At 36.5% G+C, this 22720-nt stretch overlaps 1 protein-coding gene across 8 annotated transcripts in view; it reads right to left on the bottom strand.

The window, feature by feature from the left end:
* LOC107586470 (echinoderm microtubule-associated protein-like 4) overlaps positions 1-22720 on the bottom strand; it is a 112319-nt gene that overhangs the window by 5554 nt on the left and 84045 nt on the right. For all 8 annotated transcript variants that reach the window (XM_016273844.1, XM_016273840.1, XM_016273839.1 and 5 more), the window contains 15 exons: positions 21467-21590; positions 20785-20934; positions 19984-20053; positions 18905-19015; positions 18208-18303; positions 17760-17894; positions 16439-16574; positions 11590-11741; positions 9852-9977; positions 8357-8488; positions 5295-5362; positions 5092-5180; positions 4896-4993; positions 1437-1524; positions 1132-1230 (listed from right to left, as the gene is read on the bottom strand). In XM_016273844.1, coding sequence (XP_016129330.1) covers positions 1132-1230; positions 1437-1524; positions 4896-4993; positions 5092-5180; positions 5295-5362; positions 8357-8488; positions 9852-9977; positions 11590-11741; positions 16439-16574; positions 17760-17894; positions 18208-18303; positions 18905-19015; positions 19984-20053; positions 20785-20934; positions 21467-21590 — 1674 coding nt within the window. The remainder of the gene's footprint in view (positions 1-1131; positions 1231-1436; positions 1525-4895; positions 4994-5091; positions 5181-5294; positions 5363-8356; positions 8489-9851; positions 9978-11589; positions 11742-16438; positions 16575-17759; positions 17895-18207; positions 18304-18904; positions 19016-19983; positions 20054-20784; positions 20935-21466; positions 21591-22720) is intronic.

Here is a 22720-nt window from a genome sequence, read left to right as displayed (position 1 = left end):
TCACCTTTAAACTAAAACCTCTCTATTGTCTGTGTAATTACAGTCACCTGCCAACTGGCTGGTGTGTGCAGGTCTATAAAACCTGAAAATATGGATTTTTTTTTAGAGGAAAATTTAAGAGAGAAAAATAATTAGGGCAAATCAATACATTATGAATAATATACTGCCATTTTGTGAATGATATGTGATCATGTAACCTATAAAAATTAACTGTAGTGTGATTATGAGTATTTAAAATGTAATATAATCGAATTACAAGTACTTAATTTTACTTTAATTTGACTTGACCCCCAGGGCATCCAAGATGTGGGTGACTTTGTTTCTTCAGTAGAACACAAACGAAGATTTTTAACTCAAACTGTTGCAGTCTGTCAGTCTTATAATGGAAGTGAATGGAACCATTGACACTCCTAATTGAGATTGTAGATAGAGTGTCAATGGTCCATTTGAGAGATAGGTGGCGGTAATGCACTAATAAGTCTGCGATCTGCACTCAGGATAGTTAGGACATTGCGGTGAATCAGAGGTAAAAAGTGATATAAAGTTTGTGTATGTTTTTTTGACTCTCAAAGCCGTGATTCCCATTCACTTGCATTATAAGACTGACAGACTGCAATGGTTTGAGTTAAAAATCTTAGTTTGTGTTCTACTAACGAAACAAAGTCACCTACATCTTGGATGCCCTGGGGGTAAGCAGATAAACATCAATTTTCATTTTTGGGTGAACTATCCCTTTAAAGTTATTAGTCTGGTAAAAGTTAGATTAAAAAGTTAGTTAAAGTAAGTCTGGTATATCCTCATTTAGATTGCCAAGCAAACGTGTGTTGGTGTGCGAGAGAAAGAGAATGACTAAGACCCCCTCAAGACTAAACCACTGACAGGAAATGAGTGTGAAATAGAGCAAAGAATTCAAATACCAGCCACACATTTGGAAAAACCAAACGAGGCACGCATACACAGAGCACACTTACTCATAATACACAAAGCAAGCGTTCTTGTAGTCATGTTTGATTCACATTGTCATTCAGTGACAGACCCTTAGAAGGCGGTAAGATTTCAGCAGTGGGTACTATACAGTAGGTATCGAACCCCTACTAGCAATAACACCCACAATGCACCACAGATACTGACCAAAGACGTGGTATCCTAGCACGCAGGTATATGTGGCCCAGTTGATGTCCTTGCACTCAGAACGGTTACGAATCAACTTACAACCGTTTGGAATGTCCCCTGTGGAAGAGGGAAAACAACATGTCAGGAAAATCTGGGATATGGTGCAAAATTTAAGTTCTTTTGGTTAAAAAAAGTGCAAACACAAACCACAAGCTGAATCAGTTATTCTACCAAACCAATGAGACAAAAATCAAATACGATTGGAAATGAATGTTTTTCAGAGAAACCGAGCCAGAGAGGGCTTGTTGCGGTCGTCCACTTACAGTAAAGGATTTCGTAGTCTCCCGAGTTGGACATGATGAACTTGTTGTCGGGAGACCAGTCAAGATGTGTAATGTAGCTGGAATGTCCCTGAGGACAGAGATGAAAAGATTTGACAATGAAAAAGGAGAAAGAAAACAGTTCTGTCACAACATTTTCAATAATCCGAATTGAACTGTTATAGATCACAGAGCTGCTCAAATCTTCAACTGAACACAAATGCAGGCCTTTTGTGGAATATCTAAGCTCATCTGTTTATTGCAATGATTTTGACAGTGATTCCTACTGTTTTGGACAAAAACAAGCACTAGAAATTTACATTCAACCTATACAGACATCAGAAGACACACACTATCTTTGTTCAAAGAAAAGACCAAAATTTAAGATGTTACTCATTAAATATTTAAACAAACATTTCACCGTCTGCAACTCTTGTGAAAAAGAAATGTGCTTATTTGTTTTGAATGTGCATTTGTAGTGTACTTCTAATCTTACAAGTATATACTGTAAAAACTCTACTTGCCAATAATATAATATTAATGAAATAAAAGGCTATTTAAGTGTACATCTTAAAATATTAAAGAGTTTTACTTTAAATGATTAAATCATGACATTTGACTAAAAACACATTTTGTTGTGCTTTAAAGACGTACACTTATTTTGATGTGTTGACTAACATACTTAAAGCACACGTAAAGTACTTGATTATAATTATTTGATGTTGTACTAAATGGTAATATCATCATTACAAATGTATAATTGCAAATATATTCAAATACATAAAAATGTCAACAGAAATCACATTAAAGTTTGTTAGGTTACCAAAAATGCATTTGGCAATACACTTTAACCCTATTCCATTGACAATACAAGTAATATATATGCAATTACATACAATAATGTACTTAAACTCTAAAGTCCAGCTAACTGCATTCAATATAAAATATAAGAATAATAATTGAGATGCATTTCATTGTCTGAAAACATCACATTAACTTTGAGTATTTTTTTAAGTATTTTTCTGAGAAAAAAAGTACACTTTTTAAAAAATATACTAAGGAACACTTTTGTTATTTATTATAATATTTTTTTTTACAAATGAACACCACATCCTGAAGCACCATGTAAGAATGGAAAGAGGGCAATTTGCAAGCTGTTCCACACCCAAAATGATTAAATCATTTTTAAATACTTGAAATGATGTGTGTGAGTCATTTGGACTACATCTATGATACTGTTATGGTGCTCTGTTGTCCTTTTTGGAACTTTAGAGAGTGAATGTTCATTTGTATGGAAAACAGCTGATCAGACTTTCTGCAAAATATCTAACTTTGTTTTCCATTAAAGGAAATCTTACAGGTTTGAAACAACACATTAGTGAGAAAATAAGAACAATTTAATTTTCGAGGTATTCTAGCTCTTTAACCTAGATACATGAAAGCAATAAGAGTAACAATTAATCTAAAAGCACAAATAAACCCTCTTCAAATGAGACAGCGTCAACAAGAGCCTGAGCGTCTCACTGACACTGACAACTAATCAAAGGGATGGAATAGCACAAAAAGAGGCTTCGTCAAAGACTGAACTCAGTGGTCTCAATAAATAATGCTGGAGGGTCTCCACCCAGAGCAAAGAGAGACACAAAACTAATACCGTCTGACTTACAGCTCAGGGAGGGAATCTCAGTTTGTCTGACTTGGCACTGACTTGTCTGCAGGCTTCCCTCCCATATGTGCACTGACATTTACATGTGAGTGTGTGTACGTGTTTTAAAGAGTCTCGCGTTTGTGAAAGCTTGCCATCTGCACACAGAGTCCCCCTGTAGATTACCGGTCTCTCCATTTCCAGCTTTTCATACACATATTGACATGTGCTTTCAGTTTCCACTATCCTAGATCCTGAACTTCCTTTCTATGGCTGTCGAAAGAGGTCAGTAAAAGGCAAACTTTCGCAGGCTGCACTGTAATGCAAATGGGTTTATAGCTCAACGGTGCATTGCTTGGAATTTTTGACCTCAACAGCATTTGCACATTTAAGTCACATGTAAAACGTATGAATCTCTTATGAATTGCATCGATAAACTATTAAACCATGTCATCTGCACTCAAATGCTGTTGGAGCTTTTCTCAGTAACTAGCCATTTTCAAATACTTTTAATAAACTGATGTTTTGGTGATTTGTAGTCTTTGTGATAATTTTCGTGAAAATGTGTTTTTGTGCTTTTTTCTTTACAACGAATCACTCAGTTTGATATTTTTAAAGTTTTGCTTACGTGTCCAAGTTCGTTTTGTGGCCACTGTATGTGTTCATCTGCTCTCATCTGTCTGTGAGTAACAAGGTTCAACTACGCTGACAGACACATGAGCGATTCGTCTGCCAGCATCAATAAAACCCCAGGCCAGCGCTCCCACAATGTCTGAATTCCCGCTGGAAGCTCAGACGTGTCAGGCAGTCAAGAGTGCTGAAAGAGAGGCACGCTTTCATTCTGTCCGCTAAAATCCCACTGACATCTTCAGCCATTTCACAACCAGCGTTTCTTCACTCTCTTTATGACTTGTCGAAGGACAGACACTCAAAAAAACTGACTATGTGGAAATAATTTCATTTCTGCTAGTCATTTCATAATTGGGTTGTTCTATGAAAGGAGAACCATTTGTGTGTCCATCAAGTTTAATGAAGAACACTAAACACAGAAATGTTTTTTAAAGTGTTTTTTAAGATAAAATACTTGAATTCAAAATGAATTATAAATGTAGTCTATCAAAGCCTTCACAAAGCAATATATTAGTACATGACAGAACTTTTTTATTTGTCTGACAGAATGTATAAATCTACACAAATGTACTCTGTAAGGCACCCGTTTCAGAGAATGACTCTATGACTGAACACAGATGTTAATGACATTAAACTTCTCAACTACTGAAAAACTGCACAGAAAAATCCTAAAAAAAAAAAAAATTTAGAAGAACAGTGGTGTGATTCAGAGTGTGTTGATGGAGTACAGCAGAGCGAAACGAGACCCAGGTCAGACATGGGCAAACGGTCACGCATGGTAAAGTTTTATTCTCCACTCTCCCTGACCCCTCGGATCCAGCAGAAAGGGGAATAGTGAAAATAGACAATAATACAGCCATAAAACAATTATGTGAATTGTAATATTAACCAAAATACATTATTTATGGACTGATTACGAATACGTTTTAAATGCATGTTTCAAATTCTAGTTTCAAATTCTTTGTATTATTTTTTGTTTCTAATATATTTTTAAAATGTCTATAAATAAATAAATCAATAAATAAAACAACCTTAGGATTTAGGTAAAATTTTGAACAAATTACTTTTTTTTTTGGAAATTTTCTATCAGTCAGGACAAGCACAGTAGTAAAGCTTTGGGAGTTCAATGCGCCTGAGATCCACTGAGCTGTTTTATGCAAACAGTCACATACATTTCAGATACTCACAGTGCATTTCCCATATCTGCTGTACTTGCGTCCCTTATCCGACACCGTGTAGAGGTAAATGAAGTTATCATGTGATCCCACTGCCAGCAGCGTGCCATCTGAGGAGAGACACAGAGACGTCTGGTGGTCTGCTCGGCACAGAAATGCAAGAAAGAAAAAAAAACAGAGTATGCAAACAAACCACACTCCTACTCACCGATAGAGTAGCGCAACAATGACAGCTGCTCATTGCCGTCTGTGTGAATGGCCACCAGGTCTCGCGTCTCTGCGTCCAGAGCGTACCACCTGAGACACATACAAAACAATCTCTGAACTACAGTCATCAAAGCATTTTTATGTTCAATTTGGGCAAAGTTTTTCATGTAAACCTGATATAGAGATGATATAGAGATCACTTACTTCCCTGAGTGAGTACCAATGGCAACAACCGAACCGCTAGGATGGAAATCTGCGCAATGCCCGTGCTCCTAAAAACACATGAACACATTAGTACTGTCACATGGTTTTTTGCATTTCAAAAAAACAATGCATTTGCATGACGTTTCCAGACTTTACTTTTTTTTCAAATTTCTACCTCATAAACATTTTAGAACTTGCCTCTTTAGAGAGAGAGAGAGAGAGAGAGAGAGAGAGATTTTTTTTTTTTTAATAATCTTAAGCCATTTTATGGCCTTCTTGGAAATGTGCTGAGGCCCCTTAGTGGGTCCCGGCCCCCTGGTTGAAAAGCACTGCTCTAAATGTGTGGATGAAAAAAAAAAGAAACCTGATATACATACATCAACTAAATACTGTATTACTGCATCAATACAAATGTAAACAGCCTAAAATTAAGATGACAAGGGGTATTTAGTGGTTGTTCGGTGTATCTTTCAATCTTTCAAGGTCCTACAAACCATAGTCTCAGCTCAGAGACACACTGTCCAAAAACAGTAACCACTGTTACAATTAATGATTCCGTGAAAAAAATATGCATTTGCCAAACTGGGCAAACTGACTTTTTACTGATGTCTTAATAAAAAGGTTTTGCAAGAACCACTAATGTCATGGCATGTGTCATAAAGTTTGCCAACAAATTCCCCAACATCTCTTTATTCCGCTTTGTTTTCTGAGAAATATTCAGTACGGATTACATCTAGATGAATAGAAAGTTTTCACAAAATCAACAAACAAGCTGTCTTTGTTTTTTTTAAAAGAACAAAGCACTGGGCCATAATTTATACCAGTAACCAGTGAAATTAAGTACAGAACAGAGAACGGTAGCCCTGGATTGTTTTGATAGTTACAAAAATGAAACATTTAGTGGTTATGCCCTTTAAGGCCACCTTTAACGAAGCCGATTAACTATATTACCTGGTGAAAGGTTAGCGTATTGTGCTTATTATTATTGTCATTATTAATATTTGCAATATTTAACAGGCCACTGACAGTCATACAGTGCCGTGAAAAGGTTTTTGCACCCTTCCTGTTTTTTAAAGGGGTCCTATTATGCTCTTTTACAAAGTCTTGATTTTGTTTTGGGGGTGTACTAAAACAGGCTCTCATACTAGGTTGTTCGAAAAACACATTATTTTTCACATATTTTACATTATTACAACACCTCTCTCCTCAGTCTGGCATGAATGGCTCAAATAGTTCCTGTATCAAATGAAGGCCCGCCTTCTGAAATACGAAATGTGCTGTGATTGGTTAGCTGGGCCAGTGTGTGCTGTGATTGTGTGCCTGGTCGGGAAATGTCATGCCCCTTACCATAGCCACCTGCGAGCTTCAGTGTAAATATTGCGTCAATATCAAATCAATTTGAGCGTGATTTAAACCCGGATGATTGGAACCACTCTAAGTTTGTCTGCCTTGGGAAAGCTAGCGTGTCTCTGACATAGTGATAACACACGTTGCCTTCTCTAGTGTAGCTCAACCAGGTCTCGTCCCATTCGTCGATATTTGTGATATCACAAATCCCGGAAAATATGCGTTGTAGTCCAAACGAGTCGTTCATTGTAATTTTTGAAAAGTGATTTCTGTTAAATAAAATATCTCCTTTTGAAGTGGACTTTGAGCTTTGTAACTTTGCAGATAATTTTTATGCTCAAACAACAACATTACAGACTAACTAAAGTTGAAAGTGAAAAGCATAATAGGAACCCTTTAAATGTTTTGCATATTTGTCACACTTAACAGATTCACATAATCAAACATTAATTTAACATAATTTAATATTACACAAAGATAATGCAAGTAAATACAAAATGCAGTTTTTAAATGATGGTTTCGTTTATTAAGGGAAAAAAGCTGTCCAAACCTACCTGGCCCTACGTGAAAAATTAATTGCCCCCTCCTGTTAAATCATGAAAGAACTGTGATTAAACTGTGATTAGCTGAGTTAAACTTCACTAGCCACACCCAGGCCTGATTACTGCCAGACCTGTTGAATCAAGAAATCACTTAAATAGAACCTGTCTGACAAAGTCTAAAGGTCAGTTTTCATGACTCAACAATAAGAAAGAGGCTGGGCAAAAATGGCATCCATGGGAGAGTTCCAAGGCAAAAGCCACTGCTGACCAAAAAGAACACAAAGGCTCGTCTCACATTTGCCAAAAAATATCTTGATTATGCCCAAGACTTTTGGGCAAATATTCTGTGGACTGATGAGACAAAAGTTGAACTTTTTGGAAGGTGTGTGTTCCCCGTTACATCTGGTGTAAAACCAACACAGCATTTCATAAAAAAAACATCATACCAACAGTCAAACATGGTGGTGGTAGTGTGATGGTCTGGGGCTGCTTTGCAGCTTCAGGACCTTGACGACTTGCCCTAATTGATGGAACCATGAATTCTGCACTCTATCAGAAAATCCTGAAGGAGAATGTCTGGCCGTCAGTTTGTGACCTCAAGCACACTTGGGTTATGCAGCAGGACAATGATCCCAAACACACCAGTAAGTCCACCTCTGAATGGCTCAAGAAAAACAAAATGAAGGTTTTGGAGTGGCCAAGTCAAAGTCTGGACTTAAATCCGATTGAGATGCTGTGGCATAACCTTAGAAAGTCCATTCATGCTCGAAAACCCTCCAATGTGGCTGAATTAAAACAATTCTGCAACGAAGAGTGGGCCAAAATTCATCCACAGCAATGTGAGAGACTCATTGCCAGTTATCGCAAACGCCTGATTGCAGTTGTTTTTGCAAAGGGTGGCACAACCAGTTATTAGATTTAGGGGGCAATTACTTTTTCACGCAGGGCCAGGCAGGTTTGGACAGCGTTTTTCCCTTTATAAATGAAATAATTATTTCAAAACTGCATTTTGTATTTACTTGGGTTATATCTTTGTGTAATATTAAAATTAGTTTGTTGATCTGAATCTTTTAAGTGTGACAAATATGCAAAAAATAAATAAAAAAACAGGAGGGGGGCAAAAAAATTTCACAGCACTGTATACGTGCAAATGTGTGTTTGTTGGAGTCTTACGTCCAGCAGTCTGGTCCATTCCAGCGTGTGGTCCACTGAGTTCCACAGACACACCTGCCTGTCCTGAGCACAGGTGAGGAACAGCTCCTTGAACGGGTGGGAGGCCAGACCCCACAGCTCATCCGTGTGTCCCTAAAAATAGAGAGTCCCATGAAACTAACTCTATAACTGTGACTGCAGGTACAAGTGCATGTTTGATAAGCATACACCCTATGTATTTGAGAGTTTAAGATTATTGGGATTATTGAGAATTGTGGGGGGAAAAAAGCTTATTGATCTTCACGACACTCTTGAAAATAAAAGGTTTTTGATGGCATTCCATTGAGAATCTTTAACACCCATGGAATCCTTCCATTCCACAGAAGGTTCTTTATAATAGAAAAAGGTTCTTCAGATCATTAAAATAACCACGCTAAGGCTACGTTTACACTAGTACGTTTTCATTTGAAAACTTTTGGTTTAACGATTGGTGGGTAGGAAAAATAGTCCAACAACACTGTCGAATCAAAAATATAAAAAGCATATGCCTGATGAAGGTCAGTGGACTGAAACATTGCTTGTGCTTGTAACAAACTTCAATATTTAGCAAGTATTGATAGTGTGCGGGATTGCATTTCCATTTTAAAATGTATAACTTTTGCTACGGTTACACCTGTCATTTACACTACTCCAGCGTTTTCGACCCTCGAAAACTGAGACTTTTGAAAACGCTGCAGATCTGTTTTAGTTTGAAAACTCTGGGGTTGCGTTTCAGAGTAAACAGAGCAAAACTGAGACTTTTGAAAACGATGGCGATACAATGTTAATGTATTTGGTCTTGGCGGAATAGATCTGCTACGCTGCTGCTGCGGCAGAGCAAGTACCGAGACTTGCTACTGCCAATACATACACAACATGCTGCTGTGAGCATGTAAGAAATATTGCTGCTGCAAATATAACATACATGAAATAACCCCCATATAGCATACATGAATCACCTCGTAGCAGATCTATACAGGTGGAGCTGGGGAAGGTGGGGGATTTCTGAAGCACGCTGCACTGCTACGGCAAGCACTAGTCATATATTTGAATGTTGAGCAGCGAACTCATTGGCTACTGATACAGGAGAGAACCAATCAGCTGAGCCATGTGATAATGATGTCATTAGGTGAGATTGAGTTAGACCTATCGGACTGCACCATCTAGAGTTTCATGCCAGAACTCTGTATTTGTACCTGCATGAATGGTCACGTGACATGCGTTTTCGGTTGTGTAGTGTGGATGGAGATCGATTCTGAAATGCAGTGAAAACGCCAGTGTAGACGAGGATCGTTTTCATTTTAAAACGAAAACACACTAGTGTAAACAGGGCCTAAGGTTCTTTTAAGAATTGTTCATTGAAAGATTCTTTGGGGAAACAGAAATTGTTCTTCCATGGCATCACTGCAAAACCCCCTTTTGAAACCTTTATTTTTAGGAGTATAAGGCTGCACAAGAGATAAAAGATCTGGTTTACCTGCACTTCCACCTGGAATCCATCGTTGAAGGTGCCTCTCAGAATGAAGTTGCGTGAAGTGCCCACCAGAAACTGCTCACCCTTGCCCTCAGCTACTGCACGAATAGTGCCATACTGATCTGGGACCTGAAGAAAAACAATCACACATGATAGATATGCTATTTTCTTATCTTGTTATAAGAGTTTGTGATGTTTCTCATATTATATGCTATGATTTCTGGTAACACTTTATGTTAGGGTGACATAGTTACATGTTACATGCACTAGCGTAACAGTAAATTATGCATAATTACAAGTAACTAACCCTAACCAAACCCTAAAGACAGTATATGTAGTTGTTTAACATTAGGCAAATTTTTTTAATGTCATCTAATGATTCTTGTAATAAATATGACTGACAAGATTTTTTGGTACAGTATATGAACTATTGTTAATAAAATTAAACGGGACATTCTAATGTTCAGAAAAGAAAAGAAAAAAGTAAAGCTGTATTAAACTTTTATTGCTTTGATGCTTGAAAACCTCATTATGTCTTTGACCCAATTACACTGTAACAATGTCTCCACAAAATAAAGTGTAACTAATTTACTATGCAATTACTATTCATTAGTATCATACATACAACTGTTGAAAAGTTTGGGGTCGCTAAGAATATTTATTAAATCTTTATTTATTTTTCACAAAAATACACAATATTTCAGTTTTTACTGTATTTTTGATCAAATGAACGCAGTGTGCATAAGGAACTTTGGTAACGCTTTACTTAAAGGGTTAGTTCAACCAAAAATCTAAATTAGCCCACAAATTACTCACCCTCAAGTCATCCTAGGTGTATATGACTTTCTTCTTTCAGACGAATCCAGTTGGAGTTATATTAAAAATTTGATCTTTGATTCTTCTTGATGCGACTCAGTGGGTGTTGCATGCATCAGTCCAAAAGTTGTTAAATAAAAAGCGCCCATCCATAAAAAAAAGTGTCTCACACGGCTCCAGGGGGTGAACAAAGGCCTCCTGTAGCGAATCGATGCGTTTTTGTAAGAAAAATATCCATATTCAAAACTTAATAATCACTTTAATGTAGCTTGCACCAACAGTTGTACAGGGAAGCAGATGTATGAGTTCAGCGTTGCGCATTTTTATTTAACTTCTTTTGGACTGATGCATGCAACACCCGCTGAGTGGCATTAAACAGCTTGAAAGATCAAATACAATTTTTAATATAACTCCGACTGGATTCGTCTGAAAGAAGAAAGTCATATACACCTAGGATGACTTGAGGGTGAGTAATTTGTGGGCTAATTTTCATTTTTGGGTGAACTAACCCTTTAAAGCCTTTATGTATAATGCATTATAAAGAGTTATTAAAGGGTATAATGCATAATAATTATTCATAATGTGCATTGTAGTACATCTTGTCATAAATAATTATAACCAAATTTAAAATGCATAGTGTAACAAAGAATTGTTAAGTGTTACAGTGTATTAACTGTGGATACAATTATTCATGAGATTGCACACTGCATTATAAGGTGCATTACAAGGCATAATTAATGCATTAAAACTACTTTTGTAATGCATTATACATTAAGGCTTTAAGTAAAGTGTTACAGAAAAGCCATTTTAAAAACATTAAAATAATGTAATTATTCCAAACTTTTACTTGTAATGTATACCAGATATGTATCTCTTTAAAAACATGCATGTGAGAGTGTGAGCGTTGCTCAGCTTTGTCTCTCACCTCGATGTCTCTCTCTGGATTCAGGTCGTGGTCCCACAGAATGATCTTGTGGTCTTTGCCGCCCCCTGTGAGCAGAGTGCCGTTCCTCATCTGACACAGAGTGAAGACACTGCCGTCGTGAGCCTTGATCTGACGCGTGATCTGAAATGCTCCTATGGGGACGGGACAGGTTAGTAAGACAGATGGAGACCCGCTCGCACACCATTTCTGGGAACAGAATACCACAAATATATCTCCTGGCTAATGCGGTTTAAGTGCCAGACTGTTTTGCCATTGGGGATGTGATAGGGCTTTTAGAAAAGCCAGTGAAAGAGAAGCTCATAGATATGCTTGCCAGTGAGGCCAGGGGTGCGTGTGTGTGTGTGATGATGTTGCATTCTGGGAATTCCAGTAGATTATCACTTCTCCCTGTAATAATACCGACGGCTCGGCTGTCTGCGCAAAGAGCCAAACCAAGGGAAATATAGACCCCTGGAGTGCTGATCCAGCCCCGTCAATACACACATAACTCCACACGCACACTGTGCGTTTCTGAACAGACACACTATAACACACCTGCATTACCGCACTTCTACAGTTACATGGTATCTGCAAGCGTACAGACGCAGAGACAGGAAATCAGCTAGACGAGGCCAGTTCAGGACATGACATATGCCAAATGACTTAAGAGGGAAAGACGAAATGAAGCAGCAGCCGGCGAAGCACATGTGAGGCTTCGTAACAGGAGGATGTTATGCAGCTTAAGCAGGAATTCATTTTCATAAAGTGTGCGCTTATCTGTCTGCTGTTTTTGCACGATGTCACTCTATTTTACAACTCATTTAACAAAATACTAATCCACAAAGCATACAAGAACAGACACATCTAGTTATGCAAGTTTGATTTTAAATGCCATTGCTATCTGGAAAAAGTCAGAATGTAATTCATAAGTCTCTTATGCTCATCAATCAACTTCTTTGATCAAAATCACAGTTAAAGGTGTGAAATATTATTACAATTTAAAAAAAAAACTATTATATTGTAATATATTTTAAAATGTATTCATTGTAAATGAATTTTCAGCATCATTACTGCAGTCTTCAGTGTCACATGATCCTTCAGAAATCATTCTAATATGCCAATTTGTTTCTCAAGACATATTTCTGATTATTATCTGTGTTAAAAACAGTTGTGATGCTTACTTTTGTGTGGAAACTGTGATACTTTCAGGATTCTTTGATGAATAGGAAGTTTATTTGAAATAGAAATCTTTTGTAACATCAAAAGTAGGGATGTTCATTTTAACCGTTTAACCGACCGTAAGAATTTTGACCGATTAATACAATCAGTTAAACGGTTTAAAAAAGTCATTTAATTAATTTTTTCAGTAATATTTAATATCAAAATATTTAAAAAAGTTTGCTGCATGGTTAAAATAAAGTTTTTTAGAGGGAAAAAAAAAACAAGTCGTGTATAAGTTACATTTTTTATTTAATTCAGAAATGCCTAATGCCGATGCGAAATGTTTACAAACATTATAATAAACACTGTAAACATAGCTAGGCTATTTTAGTTCCCCTCACTCCATAACAAATCCTTTCGATTAACAGTATTTATAAAAGAACAATAATTAAAAATATAAGAAGCTATAGCAATATAAACATAAAATATAAATTTAACCAACGTTGGGTCTCTCATTCCACACAAAATTAAATGTTTCCGTATTCGCGATGTATTTGAATGGAGTATTATTATTTATTATGTACTTCACTCGCCTTCCAATATCCACGTAAAGCAAAATGTTTTGCATAACATTATGGCGGTACTGTGATAACACTTAACGGCACAGATTTTACTACATATTTTTTACTAGGCCTAAGCTACATATTTTTTTTACTACATATTTTTTTTCCATATGTTTGACTGACTGTATTTTATTATGATAATGAACAGGCTGCATTGTCAAGGTAGCAATGCGTAACTGTGTGCGAGCATGCGGCGCCAGCGCAATCACTTGAATTGTTTCCTTCTAACAGTGGAAGCAACTACTCCTTTTAGTCAAAGATAATCGGAATTGTAATAGGTTTGCCTTTATTTGTGTACATTCACAATAAAAACAAATCTTTGTGCTTTTGTAAAATAAACCTAAAGAAAAATAGGATGCCGTCTGTTTCCTTTCGCGCAGCACAAAACTTAACCGAAACTCTGCATACTAGGCTACTTCTTGCACAGTTCTTCTTTCATTTTCTTAATTTATTATTTAAGTAAAAATATGTTTCTCGTATAGGCCATATTTATTCGTTATATATATATACTGTATATATACAGTGGGTACGGAAAGTATTCAGACCCCCTTAAATTTTTCACTCTTTGTTATATTGCAGCCATTTGCTAAAATCATTTAAGTTAATTTTTTTTCCTCATTAATGTACACACAGCACCCCATATTGACAGAAAAACACAGAATTGTTGACATTTTTGCAGATTTATTAAAAAAGAAAAACTGAAATATCACATGGTCCTAAGTATTCAGACCCTTTGCTGTGACACTCATATATTTAACTCAGGGGCTGTCCATTTCTTCTGATCATCCTGGAGATGGTTCTACACCTTCATTTGAGTCAAGCTGTGTTTGATTATACTGATTGGACTTGATAAGGAAAGCCACACACCTGTCTATATAAGACCTTACAACTCACAGTGCATGTCAGAAAAGTCTTTACTGTTAATTTTGATCAATTTAATGCATCCTTGCAGAATATAAGTATTCATTTAATTTAACATAACAAATCTTACTGACCCTAAACTTTTGAATGGTAATGCAATAACACTGGGCCAAGCTTCTGGATCAGGTGTCACTGATATATAAATATAGGCAGTCGTGCTTATGAATTCATTTGTTTATGTAGAAGTTTGAGATGAGCCACAGGCAGCTGAACTTCTATAAATGCACTTCTTTGGACTCAGGAAAGAGTTTGAGTTTTGAAAGTTACAGATTTGATAGATTAATGAAGAATTTCATTAATTTCATTTAAAAATATCAAGTAAAACTACTACAAGTGCTCGATTGGGCTCTGTGATTGGGAGTAGGAGTAGTAGTTTCCGTCCTTTAGGGGGCGCTGTGTCACAGGACTGCACTGTACAGATTGAGGGGGTAAATAAAGGAGTGATAAACGAGCAGGAGTTGGCAGAGTTTCGGCCTGTGGTGCAACCAATCCAGTTCCACAGCATGCCAGTGAAAACCATTACAACTCCAGGATCAACACAGAGAAAACAATCTGTCAACTTGTGCACACAGACACTAGCATGTGTGCATGCAAACACAGTTTCAGTCACATCCCATTTCACGAGATGTGCACTTTCATTGAAAGTCACTCTCTGCCACAGGTTTCTAGAAGTTTCTGTTTCCGTCACTGTTTTCCTGAAATGAATGCTGGCCTCATTAACATTATAGTGGTGACGAAACAAAACGTTGATAAGGTACCTTAAAGTGCCATGCTACTAACATCTTTTCTAATACCACAACTGTTTTCAACACTGATAATATAAAGAAATGTTTCTTGAGCAGCTAATCAGCATATTAGAATGATTTCTGAAGGATCATGTAACACTGAAGACTGGAGTAATGATGCTGAAAATTCAGCTTTGCATCACAGGAATAAATTACATTCTAAAATACATTTAAACAGAACGGTTAACTGTAATACTATTTCACAATAATACTGTTTTACTGTATTTCTGATCAAATAAATGCAGCCTTGGTGATCATAAGAGACTTGTTGCAAATAAATTATTATTTTACATAAACTTGAGCACACATGGGCCGTAGTAGGTCAAATGTGAGGGTCAGCGAGGTTTTATATGTTGCATTTACCATAGTGTAATAAATTCCTCTGTTTAACTGAGTGTATTTTACTACTGGAGTAAAACAAACTAGGGAACGGCAATCATAAACTGAGCTTTTCATGTAATTTTCACAGTCATGACATAAGAAATAAACAAAGATTTCCTATAGCAGTGTGTCGTCAGAGTTGTAAATCCTACAGCCTTTCCTGACCTGTGCAGTAACTTCTCTGCTACTGTTAATATGACATGTGTCTTTTGGTAGAACATAATGTGGACCCTACATGCATCTGGCCTCTTCTACTTCCTTTATTTTCTTTGATGGTGAGCGGGAACTTCTCTAGTCTCTTTGGTTTCAGAGCGTGCTGCATAGAAGCGGATCATAAGGCATTTGGAGGAGGATACTATAACTTGCCACCAAAGTACTTTTTGTAAGGAAATGCAGGTGATGATGGAAAAATGAGGAGAATGTTAATGTGAAGTATGTGTTTTAGCATGTTGGCAGGGCTAATAATGTCTGTGTGTGTGTGTGTGTGCGCGTGTGCCTGGAGTCTCTTTGGTTTCAGAGCGTGCTGCATAGAAGCGGATCATAAGGCATTTGGAGGAGGATACTATAACTTGCCACCAAAGTACTTTTTGTAAGGAAATGCAGGTGATGATGGAAAAATGAGGAGAATGTTAATGTGAAGTATGTGTTTTAGCATGTTGGCAGGGCTAATAATGTCTGTGTGTGTGTGTGTGTGTGCGTGTGTGCCTGGTGTCTGTGCCTGGTGTGTGTGTGTGTCTGTGTGTGTGTCTGTGTGTGTGTGTGTGTCTGTGTGTGTGCCTGGTGTGTGTGTGTCTGTGTGTGCGTGTCTGTGTGTGCCTGGTGTGTGTGTGTGTGTGTGTGTGTGTCTGTGTGCGCGCGCCTGTGTGTGTGTGTCTGATGTGATTGTGTGTGCCTGTGTGTGTGTGTGTGTGTCTGATGTGTTTGTGTGTGCCTGTCTGATGTGTGTGTGTCTGATGTGTGTGTGTGACAAGTGTCTACCTTTCGGCCCTTTCCCCGGTGCTGGTTCAGCGGTGCTGCGGGTCCATATCAGCATGATTCCTCCGGAGTCTCCGGTCAGGATGTCTCCATTATTGAGAAAAGCCAAACACTGCACAAATTTGGGCTTCTCATATTTCTGTCAAAGACACACAAACAAAAGTATTAAATGTGAAGTCAGGTTTTATAAACTCCATGTACTGTGTACTAGTCTGTGCTTTGTACATCAAGCTGACTGCAGCATTAGTCAAGAAATGTTGCTTAAATAAAATTTATCTTGATATTTTTTTGACCTTTTGACTATTTCATACACAACTCAAAATTTACTGTATTTTCTCTGAAATGGTATGACACGGCGATTTTTTTTCCCCAATCCGTAAAAATCTAGTTAAAATAATTATGGTATGTTTTTTCACATTCATATTCACTAAATGAGCTCAAATATATAAAACAATATAACAAAGTATATAGTAAAAAAAAAATATATATATTTACCTGCAGTACATATATTTTAACCAAAACATTTCAATTAAAAAAAAAAGTCTTCCATGTCCTCTTCTGAGTAATTATGTTAAATAATCAATGAATCAGAGTTCTGAATCGATTTGTTTATTTCAAACTGATATGCTGTTTTTGAAACTGTAGATTAAAATCATCTGTCTGAACAATCATACTAATGAGTTGCAAGACAAAGAGGGATCTTGAAACTAGTCTAATGATGCAGTCTTTGTGAAACTCGACTGTCAAATAAAAAGCTCATTAAAGAATAGTTCATCCAAAACATGAAAATCACAATAATCCACTAGAAATCCATTATTAAGATAAGTTTAACTTCAAACTGTTCCTTCTGTATAAAATACAAGCCTTATCTCCATAATAACGCTTTCTCCAGTGAAAAAGTCGTGATGTGAGAGGACAATAAGGGATGGACTTTTTTCACTAGAGGAAGCATTATTATGGATTGAGATTTTGGCCAGAATCGACAGTTTAAAGTTAAAGTGCCTTAATGATGGATTTGTTTCTTAAAAACAGGCAGTTTTTCATAAGATGCTAACTGATGGACCAGAGTAGGATTACGAGTGAATTATTGTGATGTTTTTATCAGCTGTTTGGACTCAATTCTGACGGTACCCATTCACTTCAGAGGATCCATTGGTGAGCAAGTGATGTAATGCTAAATTTCTTCAAAATTTTGATGATAAAATAATTAATCTACATCTTTTATGGCCTGAGGGTGAGTACATATTCAGCAAATTTTTATTTTTGGGTGAACTATTTTCTTTTTAAATTCCCCAATGAGAAATATAAGCATGGGTGTCCTTACGCCAAAGATGCCTTGTTTGCGGGTGAGTGAGGAACCGCTCCAGGTCCAGAAGAAGATATGTGATTTCCCACATGTGACAATGGTGTTGGCGTCAGTCGGGTGAAACTCCACCACTAAGACCACTTCATTGGTTGTCTGATAAAACAGTATATTGGCAAAATCATTACATGAAGAACAAAGAGATGAGAAGAAGCAAAAAAGGAATGTGCAGGGAAACCGGGTACAAATGGAACAGACATGGCAAAACATAAAAGGACGAGAAGGAAGCCATCTCAAACGAGATGAGAAGGAGAGGCTGAGAAGGCTGAGAAGAAAGGAGAAGGAGGAAACAAGATAAGGGCTAAGAAATCTAAAAGAAAGGAACAAAAGAAGGGAGATGGTAAAAGAGGAAGGGAGTGGTGATATGTGAGACAACAGAACCAAATGAATCAAAGAAGTGTCCACGTACCTTAATCTCAGCGATTTTTGATTTCTTCTGCCAGTCCCAAACAGTGAGCATGTGCTCATTAGAGTCATCAATCACACTGAGATGAATGCCTGAGTCCTACACACACACAGTTTAAGCATCACAAATCCATACTCTAATATTTTAGACTAAATTACTGTTTACAAACAAACAATGACAAAACTTTCGGTTTCTTCAGTCTCCCCATAAAAGAGCTGTTTATATATTTGCACTTCATCCAAATAGAGTCACTGAAAATGACCAAAGAGTGCAGTGTTCGATGTTGAAACAACCCGGTTCATAAAAACTTGAGGTTTTCCACCATTTGTAAGGTGAAGAAGTCTTGTATTATCCAGTAGTCACCAGAAAAACTGTCACAAAGGCAACACAATTCCTATCTTCCTCTGAGCCAAATTACAAATATTGTTCAATTCTCAGTCGATTTGCACAGACATGATATTATTTTATGGCATATCCTGATTTCAAGGTTAGCATTATTGGCAGTTGGGAAAAAAATTAAAACATGCAAACATGACCCAGATCCAGGAAGAGCGCTGTGCAAGACTGTGAAAAATATTAGAATAATTTAGAAAAAAACAAAAAAAAAAATGCCAGGCTTATCAATTATCAAAATAGCGGTTAGGCAATGCTAATTAAACAATGAAATCAATTCAAATTAGACAGCTGATGCTAGACTCACGGCTTTAGAGAAAGCGAGGGATCCAACTCCTCTCTCAAAGGTGCCGAGGCCGATGATCTGCAGTGTGGACAGACTGACGGAGTCCCAAACTCTGACGTGAGGCTGAAGCGGCTGCAGGATCCACAATACAGACAATGTCAAATATCACAGCAGGAACTTATGAGGTAAACATCCCAGAAGAGCTTAAGCTTTTAAGTTCTTTAGGGATCCTCTGAATACCAGCAGGTTGATGTGTTTATGCACTTTCAAGACATAGTTTGTCTTGAAAGTTTGTTTGCTAAAGCGGAATAGAAACTAGCCAGTTATTCCAGACCTTATTTTAGCATAACTAAAGCCAAAAGATGGAGCATAATATTTGAAAATGAAGTAGAGTAGTTTAACAGGTCCTTGGAAAGAAAAAAATGAATGCCATATAATGAGCAATGAGTAAATGTTATGAGCAAATCAAGTTATACTGACAGGACAAAAAGTGAGAGAAATAGCTATTATGGAAGAATGAGCCAGTTGTATTATACTTTAATTCATGGCAGATATAAGATTATCAATGCAGAAATACAGATACAGTACAACAATCAAGTTTTATAAATCATTTACCATTGTTAGAAGGTGAATATAAAAAGATTGAATGCTTACATACTCCGAGACACACAACTACATGATTGTTTAATGCATCAGTATGATTTTTTATGTTTTTTAAAAGACGTCGCTCATGCTCACTAAGGTGCCATTTATTTGATCAAAAATACAGTAAAAACAGTAATATTGTGAAATATTATTACAATTTAAAAATTATGAAAATATATATTTTTCAGGATACTCTGATAATTAGAAGGTTCAAAAGAGCATATATTTGAAATATATATATATATAATTTTTTTCTTTTTTTTTTGTAACAATGCAAAAGTCTTTCCTGTCACCTTTGCTCAGTTTAATGCATCCTTGCTAAATAAAAGTATTAATTTATTATTTTTTTAAATCGCAAAATCTAAATATTTGATCTCATACTTTTGAACAGTAGTGTACATTAAGGCAAACACAGGTTTGTGCTTTATCATAGTAGCTGCGCTGATAAAACTCACCCTGCCATCCTTATCCACGCCTGCGATCTGTCCTGTGGCGATACGGATCTTATCCGGGTGAACAGCAAGACTAGAAGAGAAACAGACATTCAGAGAGAGCAGAACATTCACCGATGTCCTCCTGAGGTGAATATGGCTTTGTTTGTGATCATTAATATGTCATCAGGCAAATAAGCAACAAATAAGGATTGCCTGTCCACTGGCCTGTCCATATACTGATGTCTAGAGACCAGTATGAATTCCATTATATACATATTTTAGACAATATTTGGTAACACTTTAGATTAGGAAACACTATTCACTATTAACTAGTTGCTTATTAGCATACACATTCCTAGCATTTTGCTGTTTATTAGTACTTAAAACGTACATATTAATGCCTTATCCATGACTATAGGCTATTCTAGATCCCTTGCCTTACCCAATACCTAAATCTAAAGTGTTACCCAATATTCACAAGGCCACGGGAACAGCTATGCTCAGCAACATCACTGCTAACAATGCCCACTGTTAAGGTTTTTTTTTTGTACACCACATCAGCTCATTTGTTTAGATCAGGGCCCACAGAAGACATTTTCCTGTCGTTTCCATCCTGTGACTACACAGCCTCAGGAAGACAAAACTAAACCGGAATTCACAATGACAGCCATTCAGCAAGAAAAACTGCAACATCTTTCAGTGAAATTTTCAGTGAGAGTTGGTTATTTAATCACCGTCAGTGACAAAGTCCCATATGACGAATGATAAGACCAATAGATAACTGTATGGCCCTAATAACACGATATGTGTTTTCAGTCTCACCATTTGACACAGTCAGTGTGTCCTAAATAGTGCCGCTGTGTCCTCTCCTCATAGTTGAAGAGCACAACCACCGAGGCGATGAAATATACGATCTCCCCGGTAGGTAGCAAGTGCACATTTGCACGGCAGTCACGACCCCTGTAGCCATATCTGCACGTCTGAGTCAAGGAGGATACAGGGAATACAACAATATTCCAAAAATGTATGTTATACTTGTACTTAAACAAAAAAAAAATACAAATAAATTAAATTAAAGTTCTAATCCCTTTTAAAATAAAATGTTCACATTATTTTGAAATGCATTTTTATGTAATGTCATGCTATGATTTGACTTTTATGTCTTTACGTTGCCTATGTAAAGCATTTTAAATCACCATTGAAAAATACAATACATTCAAAGCATGCTAGAAAGGATACACCCACTCCAGTTTGAGTCTCTCTGGGGGAAGTTCGGTGCGGACATCGTCGTAATTCTCCATTAGAAAAAAACAAAAAAAAAATACAAATAAATTAAATTAAAGTTCTAATCCCTTTTAAAATAAAATGTTCACATTATTTTGAAATGCATTTTTATGTAATGTCATGCTATGATTTGACTTTTATGTCTTTACGTTGCCTATGTAAAGCATTTTAAATCACCATTGAAAAATACAATACATTCAAAGCATGCTAGAAAGGATACACCCACTCCAGTTTGAGTCTCTCTGGGGGAAGTTCGGTGCGGACATCGTCGTAATTCTCCACGTCCGATGGGATGAACATCGTGATGGGTCGTCCTCGCATGAACATTTTAATATATTCTCCCTCTGTGGAGAAATTTGATGAAAGAAATATATTCTAACAAAATACTAGAAAATAGTAACTAGTTATTAAGAATCAATAATCATAAGCAATTAGTAACTACTGCGAATGAAACGTATATCTCAAACAAAACCCATGTTTGTTTGTGTGACGTGTATCTTGAATTTAAGAAGCAAGTTATGTGAAATTTGGTAGTGAACATGGTCTTTCAGAACAGACTGCGTGAGTTTGTTCATTTTAGCAACATTTAACATACACACAGCATATATTTAGCTTATCGCATTGCTCCTTCTTACTTAAAAAAAAACTTTTAAATACTATACATTTCTAAATGAAGCTCTTCGATGGAGTTAGTGAGGCTCATGCTTAGAACTCATTCATCAACCCAAGCAAAACAAAGGTGAAGCTTTGAGCGGCGTGCAGAAGGGCCAGAGCAATGACAATGCCCAAATGTAACTGTGATTTAATAAAAAAGAAAGGTATAAAGCAGAAACATCAAGTTGATGAAAAAAATGGACAGAGGCAGGCAGAAAAAAAAAGTATTTTCTCTGGTCTCTAGAAACATTTTGCACAGTAGCAGATCTTATAATAGCATCGCATAATTCTATAAAGTATTTAACACTGAACAAGACATCTGACCACAGATAACCTTTAAAAACAGCTTAGTTGGCCGAGAATCTCTAGAACTTTCCTCACTGACACTGATATCCTTAAAGGGATAGTTCAGCCAAAAATGAAAATTCTGTCATCATTTACTCATGCTCATGTTGTTCCAAACCGGAATTTTTTTTAGAAATGTCTGTGTGCATGTTTTTTTGTTTTTTTAAATAATAATAATATAATATTTATGTTTCACAGCAGAAAGTAAGTCATTAGGTTTGGGATGAAATGAGAGTGAGTAAATGATGACTGAATTTTCATTTTTGGGTGAACTATCACAGTACATGTTTACTGAATTAGTATATATATATACACAGGTGAATCTTACAGAAACATGTCCAGGCCACATTCCCCCACCCAAAAAATACTTATTTTATTTTTATATTATAAATAATACACATTTTTTAACAATTATATATATATATATATATATATATATATATATATATATTTTTTTTTTTTTTTAAAAAAAAAA

This window comes from Sinocyclocheilus grahami, unplaced genomic scaffold (genome assembly GCF_001515645.1).
Source record: "Sinocyclocheilus grahami isolate Dianchi unplaced genomic scaffold, SAMN03320097.WGS_v1.1 scaffold82.1, whole genome shotgun sequence".
Taxonomy (NCBI): domain Eukaryota; kingdom Metazoa; phylum Chordata; class Actinopteri; order Cypriniformes; family Cyprinidae; genus Sinocyclocheilus; species Sinocyclocheilus grahami.
Note: the sequence above shows the minus strand (reverse complement) of the source record. Positions and strands in the feature narration are given on the sequence as shown.